Below are 22,218 nucleotides of genomic sequence, written 5' to 3'. Positions count from 1 at the left end.
TGAACGACTAGCCTTGCAAACAAGAACAGCCTCTTTCAGCATTATTCGAAGGCAACTGAGGGTGGCTACTAACACCAACATCAGCCAGCAGACCATACGGAATCGCCTTTATGGGTTTAACCTCCGTTCTCGTCGCCCAGCTGTACGGCCACGCTTAACTCCAGCCCATTGGGCAGCACGCCGCGCCTTCTGCAGACGTCACGCGAGGTGGACACGTCAGCAATGGTCCCAGGTCCTGTTCAGTGATGAATCACGCTTCACCCTGAACCACAACGACGACCGACTGAGGGTCTGGGGGCGCCAGGGGGAACGCTACATTGACGCCACTGTCCAAGAAAAGGTGGCCTTTGGTGGAGGTTCTGTAATGGTCTGGGGGACCTTCAGCCTTCACCACAGAACACCCTTGTTTCATGTACAGGGTAACCTGACTGGCCTCCGATACCGGGATGAGATCCTTTGATCGCTGGCTGTGCCTACACTGCAGCAGATGGGACCGCAGGCTGTCTACCAGGATGACAACGCTCGCCCCCACAGGGCAAGGGTGGTCAACGACTTCCTGCAGCAGTCTGGAGTCAACAGAATGGAGTGGCCAGCATGCAGTCCCGATCTCAACCCGATTGAGAACCTCTGGGATGAGTTGGATCGCAAAGTGAGGAGCAACCACTCCCCTCTCAGGGATGTCCAGCACCTCTACCAGATGCTGCAGGCAGAGAGGCAGGCGCTTCTACACAGGATCTTCACCATCCTGGTCAACTCTATGGGGTCTCGCTGCGTCGAGTGCCAGAACAGCCAGGGCGGTTACACGCATTACTGAACTTTTGGGAGCATCTGAATGCCATGTCTTGTGATTTCAACGACTTTGTGAAATTAAATTTCGATACGTACACACTTTGATAAAATGTACAGACCAAACGATTGCTCGAAATTAAAGGAAATGTTGTATCGTTATCACTAAAGCATTGAATTAAACGTTTGCCAAATACCAACGCATTGGCTTTCTTATTTGGAAAGTTATGAATTTGTGTGCAAGTGATCCTTAACTTTTTGTGAGTAGCTTAGTACATGTAGCTGATTTAAGATTTACTTTGAATGGCTTCACCTTTTTTTACTATGAACTCTTCGCTGCTTTGATCGTTGTATCATATATTTTATCACTTGAGAAATTCAGACAAAATTGCCTTTATGTAATAGCTTACCTAAATGGTCAACAGATAAAAAGTTTTGCCTTTTGAAGATCTTGCCTACTTTTTCCCCCTGGTGCTTATAAATATATTTTTACAGGTGCTACCAGCTGGTGACCAGACTGAAGTTGGGGAGAATGGTGTTACACTTAGTGGAGGTCAGAAGGCGAGGGTAGCTTTGGCCAGAGCTGTCTACCAGGTATGTCACACCTATCAATCAAAGAGAATGTGCAAACATTTCCTGGTGAAAAATTACAGAATCAAATCTACCTGGAATACACTTTTCTTTGAGTCACAAAGTGTCCTGAGTAAAAACTGAAAAACTGACCCTAATGGTTAGTGAGATTTATTGAGCAAATTCTCTGTTATGATTTTTTTGCAGAGCAAAATATTACTTGATGCATATCTGACCTTGCTAATGGAAGGGGGGCTGGAAAAGTGGTACAGATGCCTTTTGGCAATTTAAAATTGCTTGAAGCACCCGAGTGTATAGATTAGTCCTTACTTGAGATTGAGAGGAGAAAGTTCAAATCTGCTTCTTTGAATGTGATTCATTCGTAGGCTAATAATTTGCAGGATATGGTCAGGTTGTGACAAACTGAAGCAAACTCTTCCAAAAACTACTTATGTGTGTGTAGAGCCACTTAGAGTTAGCGTTCATCACTGTGTTTATTACATAGATTGTTTGTTCTCTTTCAGGACAAAAACATTTATCTTCTGGATGACCCTCTGGCGGCTGTGGATGCCCATGTCGCTCGACACCTGATGCAGAACTGCATCATGGGACTGCTGCGCGACAAAACGTGCATCCTGTGCACTCACCACGTCCGCTTTCTAACGCAGGCTGATGTTGTGCTGGTATTGGAGGATGGTAGGATACAGAAAGCTGGTGAGCCCGTTGAAAGTTTTAGGTATTCTATGTTCGTAAGATAGAAGAGTCAAATTTGGTTTTGCATGTCTGGAGACTTCAGAAATTGGGATGACAAAGTTGACTGGGTGGAAGATGACCTGCAAATATAAGCTGCTAGTTGTTTCAAACACTTCATCAATACTTCAATTTTGTTGTTGAAAATTGAGCTTCATACTGGTTTCATTTGTTTTTGAACTCCTCACCCAGGCAGCTAAATTCAAACGACTGCCAACTCACCCCATGAAAGACAGACTGTGCCAACCAACAAAAGGAAGACTGAAGAGAGGAAGCTTCATCGCTTCGTCCACCAGACGAGGGTGTTGGAAAGGAGACACCAAGATATCCTGGACCAGCAACCCAAAGATATCCCCCAATACCTTGAAAACCCAAGCTGGAGTGATGAAGGAAGACCCCAGATACGCTGCAGTATTCCTGGCGTTGGCAAGAAAGACTCCCAGAGCTGTGCTGAACTGAAGTCTCTCACCATTGAACACATCCACAACTCCTACCCCCAACGCCAATGGACTCATGTATACACTGACGGATCTGCCGACCAGGCTGTCAGAAGTGGTGGTGCCGGAATCTACATAAAGTACCCAGGAGGTCGAGAAGAAGAACACATCTCCCTCGCTACCGGCCTCTACTCCACCAACTTCAAGGCTGAAGCAGTAGCGCTCCAGACAGGTGCAGCCCACATTTACCACAGTCCACTCTCCTCCAACAACGTTGTGTTCTTCAGCGACGCAAAGTCAGTCCTGCAGGCCTTAGACACTGCCAGAGACAAAGAACTGAATGACCTGTCATCCGCCTTGACCTCCCTGTGCAGAGCCCACACAGTCGTGCTGCAATGGGTCCCCTCTCACTGCAACATACTAGGCAACGAAGCCGCAGATACTCTGGCAAAGGAGGGCACTACGAAGGACCAGAATGACAGATCAACCACCTTCAAAGAAGCCAAGACCATCATCAAGGCCAAGCAACACAAAAAGTGGTTGCAGCAGCACCCACACTACAACAAAAACGACACCCTTCACCTGCTCACAAGGTCTGAGCAGGTCCTCATATTCAGGCTGCAGACAGGCCACAACCGAATGAACCACCACCTTTTCACCAAGTTCAGAATTGGCCAGTCAGACCAGTGCCCTTGTCAAACAGGCAGCATGACAACGGAACACCTGCTGCAGACTTGCCCACTACACGATGGCCTCAGGAGCCAGATCTGGGCGGAGGCGACCACGGTGCAAGGGAAGCTCTATGGCAGTCTGGACGACCTACAGCGCACGGCAACATTTGCGCGGAGAACCGGCGTTTCCATCTGAGTGATCGACAAGAAGAAGAAGAAGATTTGTTTTTGGATAAAGGGCTGGCTTACTTTTGCTGCAAGAAAATCAAAATGGACATGGCGCCAAAGAACTTGAGCATGTCTAAACTTGTTCCAGAGTTCACTGGTTTTGTGTGTGTCCTTCAGATCACATTTAAAAGTGAAGCTTGGTAATTTAAAGTTTTTCTTTGCCTTTTTCAGGCCCCCCAAATGAGGTTTTACCAACTGTTCACCTGGAATCTGAAGCAGAAGAACAGAACAACAACGCAGGAGATGCAGAGAGTGTGGAAGAGGAAGAAGGAGGGACACCGGATGAAGCAGACGGGGGTATGATGGAGGAGGAGGAGAAGGAGAAAGGGGTGGTCAAGCTTGCAGTGTATTCTACCTACTGGAAGGCTGTGGGGTCCTGCTTGTCTCCCCTCGTCTTACTCTCCTTGTTTCTCATGCAAGGTAATGAAACAGGGTGTGCTGTGTTGGTCGATTTGGGGTTGGGGACAAAGTAATATTGTATTTACATTGTCTTTCCTCTCGTTATGACTGTCTATTATTTTCATGGACTTCACAACACAAGCAATTTTACCTTTCTGCTTCTTTGTCAACCAGCTTTCTGGGTACATGTATTCTGATTCAGTCTGAACAGAACCAAAACAGTGTTTTTTTCTTTCTATGAGGTTTAATATTATTCATTCATTATTGTTTTGTTTTCACTCCTAGTATATTTGTGATATTTTTCTGGGCAGCGTCAAGAAACACCAGTGATTGGTGGCTGTCCTACTGGATATCTCACAGTCATGATTCTAGCGGTAACCATGGAAACAACTCAACAACAGCTCAGTCAGCAGTAACGTCTGCTTTCCTGCTTAGTCAGTATGTATAAAAATGACACTGGAGAACTTGCATACTTTTTAATCACATTTGCGTAAATATGTTAACTTGAGAAAGACCGAAAGAAAGGCAGTGTGTGAAGTTGCTAGCTCAAGAAAGCTGTAATGAATGTGTTTGACTGTGTAGAGTTAAAGAGGTTGGATAACATTTCCCTTGTGATGATACAAAAAGTTTGAAAATGCTGATCACACCATTCCTGATGCACAATACTATTCTGATCCGAATTTTATTGAGTGTTTACATTTTTGAGCAAATTTGTGTCTCTAGAAATTACCTTACATACCCTTCGCTGACAATTCTCTGTAACTCATCTTATTTTCTTTAGTTCACTGTCTTTACAGAACATCACTCATGCACACACTGGAGGACAGAACTTTCAGAAACAGTTCACCGATGGGGAACTTGACAGAAGGCGAAGATAACGTCTCGTTTTACCTGACTGTCTACGGTTGTCTGGCTGGCGCCAACTCCATCTTCACTCTCATGCGAGCCTTTCTCTTTGCCTATGGAGGAATCTGTGCTGCTAGGGTGCTGCATCAGCGTCTGCTTGGCTCTGTGTTGAAGGTTTGTATGATTGTGTTTTACAGTACCGTAATGCCCTGTCTTTAGATTTGATCTATATATTTATTTGTACAAAAATCATTTTAATGTATGCAGGAGAATCAGCTGCCATGGTACAGTAGTAGCACTTGCATGACTATTTATTGAAGGTTTGTATCTCTATGTTTCTGCTAGAGTCTTTTCTATTGAATATGAATACAATTCTTTGCTAAGACAATGTAAGCTCAGTTCCTTGTTTTTGATTCACTCTTTTCTAATCTTGTGTCAGTACGTGCTTGCTTGCCACTTGAGGAATAAGGGCAGTCAAGTCCAATTCAACCAGTGACATGCTTTACATAATTTGTTGTAGTTGTGTATTTCTGTGTTTGCTGGAATGTTGGCTAATTGATGAATAATGTTCAAATAACTTTGACATGTACAAATCAGTAGTATCTTTCTCAATCTGCAGGTGAGATTTGTTTGTGAGAAACGGTGTGTCCGGGGACATTGCATGGGCCCAAGCACACACTTTAGGATAAAAAAGAACAAGTCGCGTAAGGCGAAATTACTACATTTAGTCAAGCTGTGGAACTCACAGAATGAAATTGAACGTAGTCCGCCGCTAGTGCAAAAGGCAGTGAAAGTGACGAGCCTGTTTGGCGCGGTAGCGGTTTCGCTGTTCTGCATAGCACGCTTTTCTGTACCTCTCTTCGTTTGAACTTTCTGAGCGTGTTTTTAATCCAAACATATCATATCTATATGTTTTTTGGAATCAGGAACCGACAAGGAATAAGATGAAAGTGTTTTTAAATTGATTTCGAAAATTTAATTTTGATCATAAGTTTTATATTTTTAATTTTCAGAGCTTGTTTTTAATCCAAATATAACATATTTATATGTTTTTGGAATCAGGAAATGATGAAGAATAAGAGGAACGTAAATTTGGATCGTTTTATAATTTTTTTAATTTTTTTTACAATTTTTAGATTTTTAATGACCAAAGTCATTAATGAATTTTTAAGCCACCAAGCTGAAATGCAATACGGAAGTCCGGCCTTCGTCGAAAATTGCTTGGCCAAAATTTCAATCAATTTGATAGAAAAATGAGGGTGTGACAGTGCCGCCTCAACTTTTACAAAAAGCCGGATATGACGTCATCAAAGACATGTATCGAAAAAATGAAAAAAACGTCCGGGGATATCATTCCCAGGAACTCTCATATAAAATTTCATAAAGATCGGTCCAGTAGTTTAGTCTGAATCGCTCTACACACACACACGCACAGACAGACAGACACACACACACACACACATACACCACGACCCTCGTCTCGATTCCCCCTCTATGTTAAAACATTTAGTCAAAACTTGACTAAATGTAAAAAGGGTCTTGAATAAATGCTGGGCTGCAGTTGGCAGTCTGCATTCATGATTGAGTGCATAGAATCTGGGTGTAATTTCTGACGAAAAACATGTTATCATTTTGTGTATTTTTTTTCAGGCTCCTGTGTCATTTTTTGACACCACACCAATCGGGCGCATCATCAACCGCTTTTCATCTGACATGTATGCCATCGACGATTCCCTCCCCTTCCAGCTCAACATTTTCCTAGCGCAGATTTTTGGCATTCTGGGAACTCTGGTGATCACATGTTATGGTCTGCCGTGGTTTACACTGACTCTGGTTCCTCTGGGGTTTTTGTACTACAGAATACAGGTATGGTGTGACTTGGGGAGAGCTTTTCTGTTTGTTGTTGTTTCAATACTTGTCAACATAAATAATTTTTGTGGAAGAAGAGCAGATCTGCTGTGTTGATTTGTATATGTTCTTAGCTGCAGGCTCATGGGCATTGGTAATATGGGACTCATTGTGATTAGCAGTAAATGCAAAAAACCTAAACGAAATTAAAAGCAAAACAAAAAACAACACATTGACAACATCAAAACGAAAGACAAAACTGTTGTTTTTTTATGAGGGTTTGTGTATTCATAGAATTCTCTTGATAGGGTTAGTTGAGTTGAATAGGACTGCACATACACATGTTTGAATGTGTGCTGATATATTTCAGAAAGTACACTCAAGGCATAAGCCACTATATTCATTCTGTTGTTTCTGAAATTACAATAATAAAAAAATTAAAAAAAACTGAACAATAACTAAACAATCTTTTCTGGCAACACTGTCTATTTATTTTGCAGCACTATTACCGCCACACATCCCGTGAGCTGAAACGCCTGTCAAGTGTAACGCTTTCTCCGCTGTATGCCCACTTCTCTGAATCCATCATGGGTCTGGCCACCATCCGAGCTTTCAGGCAGACAGACCTGTAAGTGTATGAAGGCTGGAGTGGAGTTGAGTTTGATTTACCCAGTTCCAATACTTTTTTGATTATTCAGTGGAAACCCCCCGCCCCACCCCCTTTTTGTGACCTCCAAAAATCTGGAAAAAAATCATGTCTCGAAGGGGAGGTAATCTGGAAATGGGGGTTACCTTACAAAAGTTGCAGGCGTCAAAAACAGAAAATCTGGTAAAAGAGGATCTTCTTCTTCTTCTTCTTCTTCTTCTGCGTTCGTGGGCTGAAACTCCCACGTGCACTCGTGGTTTGCACGAGTGGAATTTTACGTGTATGACCGTTTTTACCCCGCCATTTAGGCAGCCATACGCCGCTTTCGGAGGAAGCATGCTGGGTATTTTCGTGTTTCTATAACCCACCGAACTCGGACATGGATTACAGGATCTTTTTCGTGCGCACTTGGTCTTGTGCTTGTGTGTACACACCGGGGGTGTTTGGACACCGAGGAGAGTCTGCACACAAAGTTGACTCTGAGAAATAAATCTCTCGCCGAACGTGGAGACGAACTCACGCTGACAGCGGCCAACTGGATACAAATCCAGCGCGCTACCGACTGAGCTACATCCCCACCTAAAAGAGGATCTTAAAAAGGGCGAAGGTCTTAAATTAGAATGGGATTTCACTGTGCAAGATTGGTTTTAAACTTATTGTAATTTGTGGAATCAGATACATTTCTGTTGGCACTGTTTGATATTGAGAATATTTCTTCCATAACTGCCTACTTGTGATGGATAAATTGTGTCAAACTTTGCTTCATTGTCTAGGTGGGTGCGCTGTGCCATAACTGCTTGGTTGTCTCGTTTTTGTGTGAAAACACAGCCAAGCATTTCTTCTTTTGTACCTGCATTTGCACAACATGAATGCAGCAAAACAGGAATGTAAAAACTGAGCAAACACAATCACACAGATTTTTTGTACGGATTACGTTTGCTATGTTTTGCAGCTTTCGCGGAGAGAACATGTCTCACCTGACCGTCAACCAGAGGGCACAGTTCTTTCATTATGAAAACCCAGCAGAGCATTTCTTCCTTTGTACCTGCGTTTGCACTTCACAACATGAATAGCAACAAAAACATTAATTTAAAGAAGTGAGCAATCACAATCACACACATTTTTACTATAGATTGGGTCACTATGTTTTCCAGCTTTCGCCAAGAGAACATGTCTCACCTGACCGTCAACCAGAGGGCACAGTTCTCCACGCAGGCTGCCGCTCGCTGGCTGGACATACGTCTGAGAATGCTGGGGGTCATCATCGTAGGGTCCATCGCCTTCATAGCAGTAATACAGCACCAATTCCAGGGCGTTGATCCAGGTATGTGCCAATGTAATGGTTACGTAGGGGGAGGGTGGGTGAGGGAAGGGGGAAAGTGGGAGACAGGCTGTTAGACCTGTGACTGAGAATGACCGGTGTGATTAAAAAAGAAACCCAAAGAACCGAAACACATAGACTGCTAACCTTACAAAATCAAAAATGAGAAGAAAAAAACACAAAAAAACACATAAGGAAGTTTAGTTTGTGGAATGTTTAATTATGGACAGAAGCATTCAATAGGACCTGGATTTATTCATCTTTTAATGACATACGTTACCTTTACTTGCACTGCCTGAACTTTCTTGCTTTCGACCTCAAAGTTTCACTTTGGAAGGGATTGTAAAATAGTGACTTTTTTTAAACAATTGTTTTATTGATGTAATAATTCTTCTTTACATAGCGACCACCTGTCTATAATCACCACACTTTTGGTCGCAACCTTGAGTGGTTGTTGGAGACAGGTTCGACTGTAATAACCAATTTGTTTTTAATTTTAATTTTTTATTCAGGTTAATTATTTACATTTTCATAGTGACCACCTGTCTGTTTGTTTGTTCGTTCATGGGCTGAAACTCCCACGGCTTTTACGTGCATGACCGTTTTTACCCCGCCATTTAGGCAGCCATACGCCGCTTTCGGAGGAAGCATGCTGGGTATTTTCGTGTTTCTATAACCCACCGAACTCTGACATGGATTACAGGATCTTTTTCGTGCGTACTTGGTCTTGTGCTTGCGTGTACACACGGGGGTGTTCGGACACCGAGGAGAGTCTGCACACAAAGTTGACTCTGAGAAATAAATCTCTCGCCGAACGTGGGGACGAACTCACGCTGACAGCGGCCAACTGGATACAAATCCAGCGCGCTACCGACTGAGCTACATCCCCGCCCTTTGACCACCTGTCTATAATGACCACTTTTGGCCGGTCCCTTGAGCGGTTGTTAGAGACAGGTTTGACTGTAATAACAAATCAGCTTTGTTTCAAAAATGTGTGCAGGTCTGGTTGGTTTGGCCATCACCTACGCCCTGTCAGTGACAAACCTGCTGGGTGGAGTGGTGATGTTCTTCACGGAGACGGAGAAACAGCTGGTCAGCGTGGAGAGGGCTCACCACTACATCACCAACATTCCGCATGAACAGTGGGAGGGCAGTCTTTTTGTGAGTACACTTGTGCAAGTCTCAAGTCTAACTAAAGAGTGTAAAGCCTGTCATGGGCGCTGTGGCGGGGTGGTAAGACGTCGGCCTCTTAATCGGAAGGTCGAGGGTTCGAATCCTGGCCGCGGCCGCCTGGTGGGTTAAGTGTGGAGATTTTTCCGATCTCCCAGGTCAACTTATGTGCAGACCTGCTTAGTGGCTTATCCCCCTTCGTGTGTACACGCAAGCACAAGACCAAGTGCGCACGTAAAAGATCCTGTAATCCATGTCAGAGGTCGGTGGGTTATAGAAACACGAAAATACCCAGCATGCTTCCTCCGAAAGCGGCGTATGGCTGCCTAAATGGCGGGGTAGAAGAAGGTAAAGCCTGTCATGAATTGGGCGATGTTGACTTCGCGAGTCTACTACAGTGGAACCCCCCTTTTAAGACCTCCCAAAATATGAGAAAATCGAGTCTTAAAATGGGGGTAATTTTGCACAGGTTATGAACAGAAAGTCTAAGAAAGGGACTTAAAGGGGAGACATATTTAATAGGGGGGGTCTTAAAAGGGGGGTTCCACTGTACACTTGTGCAAATCCTGAGTCTCACTAAAAAGTTTTAAGCCTGTCGTGAATAGGGCGAAGTTAACTCGGCGAGTCTTCTACACAAAGCTCGCTGCACAAAGCTTATGCAGTACATTTTTGGTCAAAAGACTTTGCAAAGTCTTCATGGAGTTAGCTTGGGGCTCAATTAAGGACAGCCTTAAAGATACCTTCTTTCCTTTATAAGCCATCATGGTAACTGCCATAGATTTGTTCAGGCTCTTACATGAGAATTTTGTTTGTTTGTTTGTTTGCTTAACGCCCAGCCGACCACGAAGGGCCATATCAGGGCGGTGCTGCTTTGACATATGTGGCCATTTCTGCGAAAAGGGACCTTGTTGACAAATTTATCGATTTTGAGTTTTGGATTTTATTTGACAGACTGTTATATTTAGAACGTGATGTGAGAATTTCAGACCTTCAAATTTATTTTTCACAGAGTTATGACCCTTTTTTGGAGATACCCCCAAAATGACTTAAAATGGCCAATTCCTTTCAAAAACAAACTTTTGCCGGGAAATAGTAAGTTCAATCATCTGCCGTTATTACTTGTATGGTTTTAGGTCAAAATAATGTTTCATTCCAGAGTTATTGCCCTTTTTGTAACGTTACCGTACCCTAATTTTTGACTCACATGCGAAGCAAAAGTGAGTCTATGTACTCACCCGAGTCGTCCGTCCGTCCGTCCGGACGTCCGTCCGGACGTCCGGACGTCCGGACGTCCGGACGTCCGGACGTCCGGAAAACTTTAACGTTGGATATTTCTTGGACACTATTCAGTCTATCAGTACCAAATTTGACAAGATGGTGTATGATGACAAGGCCCCAAAAAACATACATAGCATCTTGACCTTGCTTCAAGGTCAAGGTCGCAGGGGCCATAAATGTTGCCTAAAAAACAGCTATTTTTCACATTTTTCCCATTTTCTCTGAAGTTTTTGAGATTGAATACCTCACCTACATATGATATATAGGGCAAAGTAAGCCCCATCTTTTGATACCAGTTTGGTTTACCTTGCTTCAAGGTCAAGGTCACAGGAGCTCTTCAAAGTTGGATTGTATACATATTTTGAAGTGACCTTGACCCTGAACTATGGAAGATAACTGTTTCAAACTTAAAAATTATGTGGGGCACATGTTATGCTTTCATCATGAGACATATTTGGTCACATATGATCAAGGTCAAGGTCACTTTGACCCTTATGAAATGTGACCAAAATAAGGTAGTGAACCACTAAAAGTGACCATATCTCATGGTAGAAAGAGCCAATAAGCACCATTGTACTTCCTATGTCTTGAATTAACAGCTTTGTGTTGCATGACCTTGGATGACCTTGACCTTGGGTCAAGGTCACATGTATTTTGGTAGGAAAAATGTGTAAAGCAGTTCTTAGTGTATGATGTCATTGCTAGGTTTAGTTACCCTAAAGGTCGAGGTCAAGCATGTGAGTCGTATGGGCTTTGCCCTTCTTGTTACTTTTTCGTCTTTTTCTATCATTCTCTCCTCCCATGCAGAAGAAACAAGTCGCGTAAGGCGAAATTACTACATTTAGTCAAGCTGTGGAACTCACAGAATGAAACTGAACGCACTGCATTTTTTTCACAATCACCGTAGTCCGCCGCTAATGCAAAAGGCAGTGAAAGTGACGAGCCTGTTCAGCGCGGTTGCGCTGTGCTGCATAGCACACTTTACTGTACCTCTCTTCGTTTCAACTTTCTGAGCGTGTTTTTAATCCAAACATATCATATCTATATGTTTTTGGAATCAGGAACCGACAAGGAATAAGATGAAATTGTTTTTAAAACGATTTCGTAAACTTAATTTTGATCATAATTTTTATATTTTTAATTTTCAGAGCTTGTTTTTAATTTGAATATAACATATTTATATGTTTTTGGAATCAGAACATGATGAAGAATAAAATAAAAGTAATTTTCAATCGTTTTATAAAAAAAATAATTTTAATTACAATTTTCAGATTTTTAATGACCAAAGTTATGAATTAATTTTTAAGCCTCCATGCTGAAATGCAATACTGAAGTCCGGCCTTCGTCGAAGATTGCTTGGCCAAAATTTCAATCAATTTGATTGAAAAATGAAGGTGTGACAGTGCCGCCTCAACTTTTACAAAAAGCCGGATATGACGTCATAAAAGACATTTATCGAAATAAAAAATAAAAAATCTGGGGATTTCATACCCAGGAACTCTCATGTCAAATTTCATAAAGATCGGTCCAGTAGTTTAGTCTGAATCGCTCTACACACACACACGCACAGACACACACACACATACACCACGACCCTCGTCTCGATTCCCCCTCTATGTTAAAACATTTAATCAAAACTTGACTAAATGTAAAAACAATCAGCCATATGATTTTTTTTCTCGAATATTTCTTCTTCTTTCATACTACCTCTCCCTCCGCCATGTTCTATTCTTTCTTCACCCACGCACATACAAACACAAACTATTTGAGGCTGTCTGCTGAAAACAATACACACACACTTGTCGACTTGAAGTTGTGGTACTTCTAAATTTCATAACAAGGATTAATTGTTCAGTTTCCTTGGTAAATACAGCTTCCAGTTGTAGAAAGTAACATATGGTGCTGTGTGTCCTTGCACACGTGGGTCTGTCAGTCTGTCCATCACTTCACTGAATTGAAAATGTCATCCGTGCACTCTGCTATCGAACGTCTCCCTTTACTTTCAACAAACTGAAATGCCAATCAGGGTCGAACTTGATGTGGCCGACGATCAAGACATTTTCAAAATGGATTTGTGCTGTTCATTCACACACAAAACTGCATGCCTAAGTATTGATGCACCATGCCGAAGACTGAAGTTGCTACCCTCCTCTGTACCCCTGCCTCATTCGCAAGGTAGACGATTTGCTTCTCTGAAACAAAGGCAACCACAGAGTTGATCAACATATTATTTACTAACCACTATTTGCACAGCTCAAGTCTGGTTTTGGGTACCTGTCCACTTGCCATTTCTAAGCTGGTATGGTATGGTGACATTATCGAAAATGTAGTGTGTGTGTGTGTGTGTGTGTGTGTGTGTGTGTGTGTGTGTCTGTGTGTGTGTGTGTCTGTGTGTGTGCTTCTTTGTTGGAGAAAACAGCACATAAACACAAATATAACTGTATTGCTCCCCCCTTTTTTTTTTAAAGTACTGACAAATTGTAAAGTATTAATATGTCTTTACCTACTGAGCAAAGTCCCAAGGGTAAACCATGCTGATTTCCTTGGAACTGGAACCGGCTGGACATTGCTGTTGCCCCATTCTGTCGAACACCTGCTTTGTGGCCAGGCACTTCTGTCTTTTGTTGTTGCACTGTCCGGTGAATTGCTGGACTTGTTTGCTGTTCCACGCCAGCAAACTGAGAGAAAGAGAGTAACATTGGTTAAATAAAAAAAAGAGGAGTTTAAAAACATACTACACGTACACACATACCACCACCACCATCATCATCATCATCATCATCATCATCATCATCATCATCATCATCATCATCATCATCATCATCATCATCATCATCATCATCATCATCATCATCATCATCAAAATCATCATTGTCATTATCATCTCTCTTCCTCTATCTACCCCTCTTTCTCTCTCTCTCTCTCTCTCTCTCTCTCTCTCTCTCTCTCTCTCTCTCTCTCTCTCTCTCTCTCTCACACACACACACACACACACACACACACACACACACACACACACACACACACACACACACACACACACACACACACACACACACACAACACACACACACACACAAGCTGCGAGCGCGCACGCACGCACACACACACACAAAACACACACTGCAGTCTATATGGTAACTTACCTGAAATTGTAGCCTGTCATAGATCTAAGTGGAGACAGCAAACGGTAAGAGCAACAGGTTCTCATTTACGATGTCCGGGCATTCAAACGATCAGGAAGAGGAAGACCTTGCTTCGCAATAGGCCTATGCTCTTGGAGAACTCTTTAACCGATTAGTAGTGTGCGTTGTCATCATGAACCTTTACAACACCATCGTGATCAAAGTAGATCTGCTTCGACTTCGGAGTCACAAAATAATGTCCGGGCGAAGTGCAACAAAATTATTCTGAATTAACAGCATTGACCTCGTCAACAAAATCGTTGTCTTATCCCAAAGTGACTTCTGTCAGCAGAACATTCCGTGTTCAACTGAGAAGACTGACTTGCCCTTCCACTATCAGAATTCACAGCTGCAAAGAACAGAATGCCCCAGTCAGTAACCACTGATCTAAATATCAGTAACTTTAGCAAGGGAAGCAACTAAAGATGTAAACGGGGAGTAACTGTTCTTCATCGGGCAACTGCATTTGTCGTCTGCTTTTTCGTACAGTGCTACGGTCGCGTGAAAGTCAGATCTACCTGAACTATGCGTATAGATCCGTCCAGTAAAATGTAGCTGTGTGATGATTTGGCTACATCACTTTGCTGAATGTGCTTCCAGATGAAAGTTTATATTAAAGGCACAGTAAGCCTCCCGTAAACCATCACAGAGCTCCCCGAGCGTCTAAATACAGTACAAGCATACTTCCATTTGAACGCTCACCGAACGGGAACATCCTGGCTGCTTTCTGTCGAGCGTGAGACATTTTCAAAAAAATTATTTTTGTGGACTTGCTCCTCTACAACAATGGCGCCTCGTTTTGGTGCTAGACCTAACTTTTAAAGTGTGAGTTTAGATAGAGCGGACAGCGTCAGATAAACTCTATTTAAACGAGACAGATTAGCCGCGGGTGGAGGAGGAGGATGTTAGATACTTGAGGTAGACCTAAAGGGATCAGTGTTGGCAGGTAGGGAAGAGAGGGTAGTAAAGCAGGATATCAACACTTAGGCCCGTAATTAGAAAGAGAGGGGAGAGGAGGACTTGTGAAAGTCAAGGAGAAGAGCCCAGCCGCAATGTCCATGTTGCCGGGGGGCTTGCACGTGTGATGCATCAGCGGGGGTCTATAAGAACGGGAGAGCAACACATTGTGGTCAGCTCACAAGAGACCAGGTGGTTATTCTGGGTACGGGCATGTCAATAACGCTCCAATGGAGCAAAACGATTCAGCGTAAAGAGCGCTCTGTTGAAATTAAGCTCCCGGCAATGTCACTCCATCCCTTGTGTCCAGTGTCTGCCGTGACCGCTGTGTTACCTTTGTTGGGGCCGATGGACCCCAAGGCGCAGGTCTTCCCGATGAAAGGATCAGACTTTAATAAGAAACTGCGCTTGACTACCGCTGTTGCTGGGGGAAACTTCTCCAGCCACAGCTTTCGGCGGGGTGATGCCGCGTGGGCGTTGAGTTGTGGTGTGCCGGGGGAAATTGTCAAGTTGATGGGGGATTGGAAAAGCAACGCGTACTTAGGCTACTTAGACCAGCTGCCACAAAAGATCATCTTACAGATCACATGTAGCCCAGGCAACTCCTTCATGTATAACATCACAACAATCCTAAACCTCCCACCTCTAACCTAGTATACTGTCTTTAGTTGGGCTGAATAACGAGTAGTACCTCTAATTTGGGACTTATCACTGCACAATGATATCTCTCATTGTCAGATGGTATTCTCTTGAATAAACTGCCCTCGTTATTTGCCCAAATCAATACATGACTTGTCTATGTGTGATGTATGTGCGCACGAGAGTGATTGCGTGTGTGTCAGGTGTATGTGAGTGTGTGCGCGCGCAGGTGTGTGAGTATAACTGTAAGTAATAAGAGGGAGAGAAAGAGGAGTGTCATTTCTTTGGGATTATCGTGTGCTCTTGATTTGCGCCGGGGGCGGGGTGGGGGTGGCGATAAGTGAGTAGTTTAAGTGTGAGTTTAGATAGAGCGGACAGCGTCAGATAAACTCTATTTAAACGAGACAGATTAGCCGCGGGTGGAGGAGGAGGATGTTAGATACTTGAGGTAGACCTAAAGGGATCAGTGTTGGCAGGTAGGGAAGAGAGGGTAGTAAAGCAGGATATCAACACTTAGGCCCGTAATTAGAAAGAGAGGGGAGAGGAGGACTTGTGAAAGTCAAGGAGAAGAGCCCAGCCGCAATGTCCATGTTCCGGGGGGCTTGCACGTGTGATGCATCAGCGGGGGTCTTTAAGAACGGGAGAGCAACATATTTAGTCCTTACCAGCGCGGCGCAGCGGGCATATGCCAACTATTTCTTACTGCAAAATGGACTTCGAATTTGGAGCGTGGGCAACAGATCTGCCTTTAACGGTGGTTAAAGTTCTCCAGGATGAGGAGTTGAACACCCTCAATGTGCTGAGAAATGCGACTGCCCAGGATTTGGAGGGCCTGGGTCTCAAGCGTGGCCACTACGTAGCGCTGAGAGTAGCAGTGGCGGCCCTGCAAAAGCGAAGCGGGGGAGGGCCACTATCCCAGCGGGTGACTGAGGAAAAAAGCGTGGAACCACTCCAGGGACTGTTAGGCGGCTTGTCACTGCAGCCAACAGGTGAGACCTCCTATCTCTCCATTCTGGATTTTGTGCCGGGGTCGATGGCGGCCGAGGAAGAGGTGACACTCGGGGGAGGTGTCATCCTAAAACTCAACCAGAGACCAAAACTTGACAAAGTCTCCCCCTGCCACTGGATTGTGGCAAACGCACGTATCATGGCGAAGTTGAGTGCTGAGAAGCCCGGGTTTGACTCGACCGCCTTATCTGTGTGTAGCTGTGTGATGATTTGGCTACATCACTTTGCTGAATGTGCTTCCAGATGAAAGTTTATATTAAAGGCACAGTAAGCCTCCTGTAAACCATCACAGAGCTCCCCGAGCGTCTAAATACAGTACAAGCATACTTCCATTTGAACGCTCACCGAACGGGAACATCCTGGCTGCTTTCTGTCGAGCGTGAGACATTTTCAAAAAAATTATTTTTGTGGACTTGCTCCTCTACAACAATGGCGCCTCGTTTTGGTGCTAGACCTAACTTTTAAAATCTAAATAATAAATTGACAGCTTGTTACACAAACATTCTTTAATCATAAAAGAATTCGTTTTTCATCAAGACAAGATCAGAACAAGAATTCGAAGTTGTGAAAGTTTAAAACAAGAAAAGCCCGGAAGCAGGGTCACGCAAGGGTCGTAGCAGACGACGGCCCGGTTTATCAGTGCAAATCGCCGTTCCTCTCAACAGTCAAAAGCCATCGCTAGAGTTCTTGTGAACCACAGCCGTTGTTTCGTGCATAAAAAACGTGCTATTGTAGATAAGCTCACGTCGAGTCGCATTCAAATGACTAACTATGACGACTGCATTGTGAAAAGGGGGAAAACTGGATCACACGGGTTCACGATGGCTCAGGGGTAAGATAAACCACGCAAAAATAAATTATTTGAAAATTGTTCGCTCTTTACGGAGGGCACCTAGGATGTTCTCAATTGGTGAGTGTTTAAATGAAAGGGTGTTTTTACTGTGTGTAAAAGCCTGACCGTATCTGTGATGGTTTACGGGAGGCTTACTCTGCCTTTAAGCTTACTGTCAAACATTAAAAAAAAAATAGGTAAGTTGTTTTAACTTGACCAAAACTAGCGACGAAATTTTTTTTCTCGAAGCACAACAAAACACTCTGTCGGCATTTTCGGCATCATCGCAGTCAACTTGTCATCGGTTCGATGTGTTTTTCCTGAGGAGGAATGAACATAAACATTTGTAGAAGTTTGTAATGTTGATCCCAAGACTATTTTCCATTACTTTAAATTGCTGTTCATTGTACTATCGCTGATAATTCATTGAACATTTTAGAAATTCAACTTGAAGTGGGCATCAGTCAGCACAGCAAAGTTTGTTTACATTTTGCTCTAACTTTGACCCCGCGTTTCTCCAATCAGAGGCTTAGCTCAACAAGGTCCCTTTTCGCAGAAATGGCCACATATAACGTGCGCCACACACAAGACAGAAGTCGCAGCATAGGCTTCATGTCTCACCCAGTCACATTATTCTGACACCGGACCAACCAGTCCTAGCACTAACCCCATAATGCCAGACGCCAGGCGGAGCAGCCACTAGATTGCCAATTTTAAAGTCTTAGGTATGACCCGGCTGGGGTTCGAACCCACGACCTCCCGATCACGGGGCGGACGCGCGGCCTTACCACTAGGCCAACTGTGCCGGTCACTTACATGAGATAAAAGCATCATTCAGCTTGGACACACTAAGAATCAACAGTCTGTTTCCGCTACAGAGTGGGAGTCTCTTTCTGAATTAATTTTGAAGCTGTGTGTTTCAGAGGTTGCTTATTTTTCTTGCAACATTATCATCTATAGAACACTGGTTCTATCCACATATGTAGGAATGTGTGTATACACGAAGGAAAAGTTCTTATTTAAAAAAAATCTTTTTAAAAAAATTCAAAATTGTCATTTACAGAACACTGGTCTGTCCCCATATTTACAATTCTTTACACAAAGGAAAAGTTAATGTCTAAGATTATAAAAACAAAAATTTGTTCTTCTCATATTTTCAGCCTCCCTCCAACTGGCCAAAGGATGGAGTAGTGAAGTATGATGGAGTTCGCATGCGATACCGTCCAGGTCTCCCCTACGCTTTGGATGGCGTAAGCTTCCAAACAGCACCTGGCGAAAAGCTTGGCATAGTGGGAAGGACGGGCTCGGGCAAATCCAGTCTTTTCTTGACCCTGTTCCGCATGATGGAGGTCCAGGCAGGCACCATTTCAGTGGACGATGTGGATCTCACAAACCTGGATCTCAAAGACATCAGGTTGGTTTCAACTCATGAGGTGTTTTTTGTTTGTTTTTTCAACATGTTATTACCTTCATCTCCCAAGCTGGACTGAATGTGTAGCGCCAAGAAGAAGAAGAAAACATGTCATTGATATGCAGTGAGTATAAAGTGAGTAAGTATTTTGCTGTTGGCTTCCTCCAGGCTATGACCTTTTGTTCTTCTTTTCTGTAATCTTTCAAGTAAAACACACATTGCTTGTTGGAAACCAAAATACAGGAAAAGAATAACATTTGTCGCTATGGCCTCGGTACAAATTCATCCATCACTGTCACCTGCTTTCATACGTAACACTTGGGTGTTGGTTTTTCTTTATTTCTTATTACGGCTTTCATACTTTAGTTCAAAGTCATGTAATGTTTCATGGCCATCTGTTCTGAACGCATCTGTTCATACCGGCCAACTGTTTCCGGGTCATAAACTGTTTTTTAATATGAGTTTCTGGCTCCCTGATTAGGAGACCAGTTGAGCTTCATAGGCATTTAATGTCAAGACTTCACTACCACACTGTAGACGGTCTAAGCATATGTGTCGTCACAAAGTCATAAAACTGCAGGAGTTGAGCCCCCCCCCCCCCAACCATCCACCCACCACGTCATCTATATCCACTGTAGTCTACATTTGCCTTTACCGTTTTAAACATAATGCTGGCGTTGTTTTGATGAGAGTTCATTGCAACGAATAGTACTTCCAAGAAAAGCCAAGTTTTACGATCTTCATGTCCTATGCAGGTCACGATTCGCGATCATCCCTCAAGACCCTTTCCTCTTCAGCGGCTCGGTACGACTTAACCTTGACCCCACAGGGGCATACTCAGAAGATCAGTTATGGGCCTTGCTGGAGCGGTGCCATCTGGCGACGGTTGTTGAGCGGCTGGGCGGCCTTGAAGCGGACGTGGGAGAAAGGGGGCGACTCTTCTCTGTGGGACAGAGGCAGCTGATGTGTCTCGCCAGGGCTTTGTTGACACAGGCCAAGGTTTGTTTCTCTGTTTATACTACCCAAGTCTATTTGTGTGGACGGGTGCATTGACCTAGTGGATAAGACTTTGGCCTTGTATGTCAAGGTTCTGGGTTTGAAATCCGGCCACACCTGGTGGGTTAAGGGTACAGTTAAAATATACAAAATGACGTCAAACTCAAAGGCTTTTACGTTCAGTCAATATTTGACTGAATTTATTCCAGTAGAATAGGATTGAGAGTGACCCGAGGGTGTGTGTGTGTGTGTGTGTGTGTTGGTGTTTTTGTCTTACATTCGCTGCACTTAGAGGATCAAATGTCATTAAGCGGGCACTTCCAACCCATAACAGTTACCACAATGTTGAGGTTATCTAAGTGACCATGTAATTCAGAGTTTTTATACAGTTATACAGTGTTATCTAGAAAAAAACAGAAGAAAGATGTAAGTCTGGCAAAATGATGTCAGATTCATAGCTCATTTTATTTCTCTTTCAGTTGCTGTGTATCGACGAAGCAACAGCTAGCGTGGACCAGGAGACGGACGCCCTTGTACAGACGACAATCCGAAATGAATTTGCCTCCAGCACTGTGCTCACCATCGCTCACCGCATCAACACTGTTCTCGACTCGCATCGTGTTCTCGTCATGAAAGACGGCGCTGTGGCTGAGCTAGCTCCTCCCGGTGACCTTCTGCAGAACCCACAGTCGCTGTTTTACCAACTCGTGCATGGGGGGCAGTAAATGCAGGTGTCTCATTGGCCATGACAGCAGAATGTAGAAACAGTGAACAATAATTCCAAGGAAGTTTGAAATGTTCTTGCAGAGGAAGAAAGGCTGAGAAAGGATAAATGGTTTTCTGCATAGTTTGGGTATTTATTGCTCTGTGTCGGCTGGGTTAGCAGGATGTTGAATTACATGAATCAACAACAAAACTTTGCAAGGTTTCAGATTTTCTTAGAGAGAAAGAGAGGCTCAAAAATGATAAAATAATGTCTCTACCGCCAACCAACTCATGCATGGTGGCCAGAGAGCGCGAATGTTCTGTGACAGTTTGGGTGACAGGATGACAAAAACGTGGAGGGTTTAAAATCTTTCTAGAGAGCAATGATCTTTTTTGAACAAAAAGAATGTGTATTGTCTCCATGATCAGTTTCTGAAAAGTTCGAAGCTTTCTTGCAGGGACAATCTTCAAAAGGATGAAGTATTGCCTGTATGATCAGGCTGCAGGCTGAAGAGCATATATTCCAGAACTGCTGAGTTACGAGGTGTGACCCCCCCCCCCCCCCCCCAAAAAAAAAAAAAAAAAAAAAAAATGTGCATTGCAGTTTTCAGATGCAAATTGGCTTTTAGTGAACATTGCAGTATTTTTAGAAGTCTGGTGGATTTGTGCACAATGCTCACCCTCTAGAAATGAGATTATTTATCTGGTTGATTTTTTGTTCACTGTTTAAAGCTATTTAGTTAACGTGTCCTGTTTGCTTTCATTTGTCTTGGCAAACATGTGGTTGGGTGAAAAAGTTTGTGTTTAGTTAAGTGCATGCATTCACGTGTATTTTGCTTCTGTGCTCTTATGTGTGTGTATAAGGGGTTTCCAACACAGATCGCTGTGTAAGTTTCTCCACTGTGTTGAGGATGGTACATGTCAAAAAACGTGTGCACTCTTTTGAAGACATTAGTTTGTGCCAACACTCTATGATGTGAAGGCTATGAGGAGTGGTTTATGTGAGTGTGTGGATGTGTGCATGGATGCGTGTGTGGGAGTATTATCCTATTTCTTTTCGAAATGCTATTTTGTTTTGCTGCTAACTAAACATCTCGCCACATTTTGAACTGTGATAAACATAGATTTTAGTTTTACAAAAGCGCAGACCTTTTCATTGTTTTGCTGTGTGCCAGTATGTACTATAAAAGAGAGAGAGAGAGAGAGAGAGAGAGAGAGAGAGAGAGAGAGAGAGAGAGAGAGAGAGAGTTAGTTAGTTAGTTAGCCAGCCTCTGAATGTTATGAAGATATATATGCATGCCAATTTGTTATGCATGCCTAGATGTGTGGATGTGAAAAAATGGGTACTTTTCAGTGCAATAAAAATGTGTGTTGAACAAAGAAGATAGGATGTACATAGAAAAAAAAGAAAGACGTACAATGACACTATTGTGCGCGTTATCATTAATGAAATGAACATGCTGATGATGCTCAGTTGCTTATTTTTACATTGTCCACACAATGGAATTATCATATCATATAAATTATTACTCATG

The 22,218-nt window shown here is 43.3% G+C and overlaps 1 protein-coding gene and 1 long non-coding RNA gene across 2 annotated transcripts in view; one reads left to right on the top strand and one right to left on the bottom strand.

The window, feature by feature from the left end:
• The window catches only part of LOC138953199 (ATP-binding cassette sub-family C member 10-like), a 29,315-nt gene extending 7,097 nt beyond the window's left edge, over positions 1-22,218 (top strand). Inside the window, exons 9-20 of the mRNA XM_070324992.1 lie at positions 1,282-1,380; positions 1,881-2,070; positions 3,614-3,862; positions 4,153-4,279; positions 4,639-4,861; positions 6,338-6,553; positions 7,036-7,163; positions 8,336-8,505; positions 9,503-9,663; positions 18,732-18,985; positions 19,738-19,981; positions 20,458-22,218. Coding sequence (XP_070181093.1) covers positions 1,282-1,380; positions 1,881-2,070; positions 3,614-3,862; positions 4,153-4,279; positions 4,639-4,861; positions 6,338-6,553; positions 7,036-7,163; positions 8,336-8,505; positions 9,503-9,663; positions 18,732-18,985; positions 19,738-19,981; positions 20,458-20,703 — 2,307 coding nt within the window. The 3' untranslated portion in view covers positions 20,704-22,218. The remainder of the gene's footprint in view (positions 1-1,281; positions 1,381-1,880; positions 2,071-3,613; positions 3,863-4,152; positions 4,280-4,638; positions 4,862-6,337; positions 6,554-7,035; positions 7,164-8,335; positions 8,506-9,502; positions 9,664-18,731; positions 18,986-19,737; positions 19,982-20,457) is intronic.
• LOC138953197 (uncharacterized) lies at positions 12,249-14,702 on the bottom strand. Its single transcript, XR_011451509.1, has 3 exons — positions 14,097-14,702; positions 13,454-13,628; positions 12,249-13,142 (listed from the first exon to the last, which is right to left on the bottom strand). It is a non-coding gene; the product is annotated as an uncharacterized lncRNA (long non-coding RNA).

This window comes from Littorina saxatilis, linkage group LG17 (genome assembly GCF_037325665.1).
Source record: "Littorina saxatilis isolate snail1 linkage group LG17, US_GU_Lsax_2.0, whole genome shotgun sequence".
Classification (NCBI taxonomy): Eukaryota; Metazoa; Mollusca; class Gastropoda; order Littorinimorpha; family Littorinidae; genus Littorina; species Littorina saxatilis.
This window is presented reverse-complemented; position numbering and strand designations above follow the sequence as displayed.